General features: G+C 43.7%; 1 protein-coding gene across 1 annotated transcript; it reads left to right on the top strand.

The window, feature by feature from the left end:
- Window positions 1-2,434: 2,434 nt before the first annotated feature.
- On the top strand, window positions 2,435-3,406 carry LOC141072472 (olfactory receptor 52K1-like; the record flags this gene model as incomplete). The annotated part of the gene is made up of 1 exon (XM_073559747.1): window positions 2,435-3,406. A coding segment is annotated over one exon (972 nt), but the record flags the coding sequence as incomplete, so codon positions are not given.
- Between the last annotated feature and the right edge of the window lie 345 nt (window positions 3,407-3,751).

Genomic DNA, 3,751 nt, shown 5'->3' with positions numbered 1-3,751 from the left:
TCTTCTCTTGCAATGACTCCACTGTTTCCTCATCAGCATCGGAGCTGCTGCAGCCCCCGGACCTCCTGTCACCTTCCCCATTACCCTGTAAGCCCGTGATGGCCGGGTCCTCTCCCCTCTGTGCCTGTCTTGCAGTGTGGTTGCTTTATTTTATGTATGCCAGGTCAGGGAAGGAAATCCGTCGGGCCGCTAGGGACAAAAAAACATGAGAGACAGCTTATCAAAAAAGATCTACCAACAAATTGAGGCCTTTAGGATGAATGGTATCTAGTTTATACATCCATTACACTTCTCTCTTATGTAGACACTGTATTCTGTTTGGCGTATCCACTGGTATATGATCTATGGGTGTAACTCGTAGTGAGGCTTTATTCCCGTGTTTTTCAAAACAATGTCGAGACAAGCCATGTTTCAGATATCCTCTAGAGATATTGTGTCTACAGTATGTGAGTTCATCCTTAGATGCAGAGGCTGTGTAGTGTGTCCCACATATTGTTTCCAACAGCAACAATCAATTAGATAAATCACAAAACTGGATTGACATGTTAGCTTAAAATTAATGTCATATACTCTATCATTATCACTATTTCTTCAGTGCCAGACATATGAAAGCCTGCATAGAGTTTGCTAAAAAACATACGAAGGACTCCCAGTCTATGAGAAATAAGATTCTCTGGTCTGATGAGAAGAAGATAGAACTTCTTGCTGATAATTCTAAGTGGTATGTGTGGAGAAAACCAGGCACTGCTCATCACCTGCCCAATACAATCCCAACAGTGAAACATGGTGGTGGCAGCATCATGCTAGGGGGATGTTTTTCAGCTGCAGGGACAGGACGACTGGTTGCAATTGAAGGAAACATGAATGCGGCCAAGTACAGAGATATCCTGGATGAAAACCTCTTCCAGAGTGCTCTGGACATCAGACTTGGCTGAAGGTTCACCTTCCAACAAGACAATGACCCTAAACACACAGCAAAAATAACAAAGGAGTGGCTTCAGAACAACTCTGTGACCATTCCTGACTGGCCCAGCCAGAGCCCTGACCTAAACCCAATGGAGCATCTCTGGAGAGACCTGAAAATGGCTGTCCACCATCGTTCACCATCCAACCTGACGGGACTGGAGAGGATCTGCAAGGAAGAATGGCCGAGGATCCCCAAATCCAGGGGTGAAGAACTTGTGGCATCATTCCCAAGAAGACTCATGGCTGTACTAGCTCAAAAGGTGCTTCTCCTCAATACTGAGCAAAGGGGCTGAATACTTATGATCATGCGAGATTTCAGTCTTTCTTTTTCAATAAATTTGCAGAAATTTCTACATTTCTGTTTTTTTCAGTGAAGATGAGGTGCAGAGTGCACATTAATGAGGAAAAATGAACTTTTTGTGAATTTACCAAATGGCTACAATGAAAAAAAGAGTGAGAAACGTAAAGGGGTCTGAATACTTTCCATACCCACTATACGGTTAATTTCCTCCCAATAGTCGAACACTCAATGCAGCAGCCACCCAGCGTTAGAAGGCCATTAACCCCATATCTGCAGGTTAATAGTGTTTTTTGATATGACAGGTTCTCTTTAAATCAAAATGACCGTAAGAAATGATTGTATATTGTCAGACTTTTTGGGTCAGATTTCTAGCACTGTCATAAGTTTCTTAGGTAAATTTGCTGGAGAGGACAGAGAAGTCATAGGGAGAAGGACCATGAACATTCAATAGTTAGTTATTGTTTTTTTCACGTCACTACATTGCCCCCCGTCTGGATGGGGAGGTGGCCATGTGCAGATCTTCTATGAATCCACAGACCAGGCCTGCGCAATAAAGGCGACACTACGCCACCTAGAAGCTCCGCTCGCTGCTATAATCCATGGTCCAGCACATCCAGGACTAGGAGAAGCGATCTTGGATGCTCTGGCTAATTGCACAGGGTTTCAATCTTTACGCTAAGAATCTAACTCTTTGGTTCCTTACTATATACAGCCATGTTATCTATTTCATTACATGGATTAAGATAGTGGCAGAGTTAATACTAATGGTGTGGTGGTCTAGGTTGGTGCTGTGATTATTACTAGTGTGTGTGATGGTTTATGGTGATAAATGACATTATATCCAGTGGTTGGACATCTGGCTTGTTGACATCTGCACTATAATGTTCTCATCTGTCAGATAGGGCCATAAATACTCAGCTCAAAAAAAAATCCAACCATCTGACAAGTTTTTGGTTCCTAATAATAGGGAATAAAAGGTGAAGGAAAACTGTAGAATCGCAACCATTATGTAGAAAAGATCTGTCTGCCAGGAGGATTGTGATAAGATGCCTCTGACCCCCACAACATTAAATCTTTGCTGCATATTCCATGTCTTTTTCATGGTTTGTCTTCACATTGCCTCTATTTGCCTCTTAGCGGTTTAATTCCCCTAGGTAACAACCACTATTCCACATGGACAACACCAGCTCCTACAACCCATCCACATTCTTCCTTATCGGAATCCCTGGTCTAGAAGATGGACGTTTATGGACATCTATCATCTTCTGTGTCCTCGATATGTTGGCCATTCTTGGAAACTCCTTCATTACTTACATAATCTGCATTGATAAGAGCCTCCATGGACCCATGTACTTCTTCCTGGCCATGCTAGCGGTCAATGACCTAGCCTTGGCCAGCTCCACTGTGCCAAAGATGTTGGAAATCTTCTGGAGGAACGATAGCCGCATTGATGCTTCTGCTTGTCTCATCCAGATGTTTTTTGTCCATTTTCTATCAGTGGTGGAGTCAGGAATCTTAATCGCAATGGCTTATGACCGATACATTGCCATATGTTCCCCGCTCAGATACTCGTCCATCCTCACTTATACTGCTCTGAAGAGAATTGCCGCTTCTATTCTGATCAGAGCGCTCATCTTTGTCTTGCCCATTCCCGTCATGGTTGGCTGGCTGCGCTATTGCGGTAAAGACGTCGTGTTGCACTCGTACTGTGAGCACATTGCCGTGGTGGAAATCATGTGCGGTGATACACAACTGGCATGTCTTTATGGCTTCACAGTGGCCCTGTTCCTCGCCAGTTTGGATGTACTACTTATTGTTTTGTCCTATGTAATGATCTTAAGAGCCATATACAAGATGCCGTCACAAGACGCTCGGCAGAAGACGACTGAAACTTGCAGCTCCCACGTCTGTGTGATTATCATTATCTATTCCTCGGCTTTTTTCTCTTTTGTGACGTACACATTTTGGAAAAGTGATGTTATCCGTTTAGTTCATATCTTCCTGGCCAATACTTACATCTTATTTCCAGCTTTCTGCAACCCAATCATCTACGGAGTGAAGACCCAGCCAATCCGAGAGGGCTTCCTAAAGATTTTGTACCAAAACAAAAAAAAACAAGCAATGAATAGGACCAAGTAGAAATGGACGGATTCATTGACGGCACTTTGGCACTTTCGGCCTGGTAAGTAGTCTATGGCCGCTGGACGGGAGGTTCCCAAATCTTGTACTTTCCGGGATCATGCCACAATCATGATGTCACGGTCCATTTTTGGAGCCGTGGCAGAATGTGGATTCTTATAGAAACCTTTTTCCTTTTTCCCCCGGTGGCCGCTGGGGTTTACTACAACTGTAGTTGTTTTGGTGCTGGTTTTGCTCCCAGTGGTCGCTGGGGTTACTACACATTTGAATTAACCAACAGGTGATGACTACTCCCCCCTCCTTCCTATAAAAGGTTGTCATGTGCAGTAAATCACTGTTAGTAAT

This window comes from Dendrobates tinctorius, unplaced genomic scaffold (assembly GCF_039654945.1).
Source record: "Dendrobates tinctorius isolate UK_male_01 unplaced genomic scaffold, ASM3965494v1 ptg000273l, whole genome shotgun sequence".
Taxonomy (NCBI): Eukaryota; Metazoa; Chordata; class Amphibia; order Anura; family Dendrobatidae; genus Dendrobates; species Dendrobates tinctorius.
The sequence above is the reverse complement of the archived record's forward strand: the minus strand, read 5'-3'. Positions and strand labels throughout refer to the sequence as shown.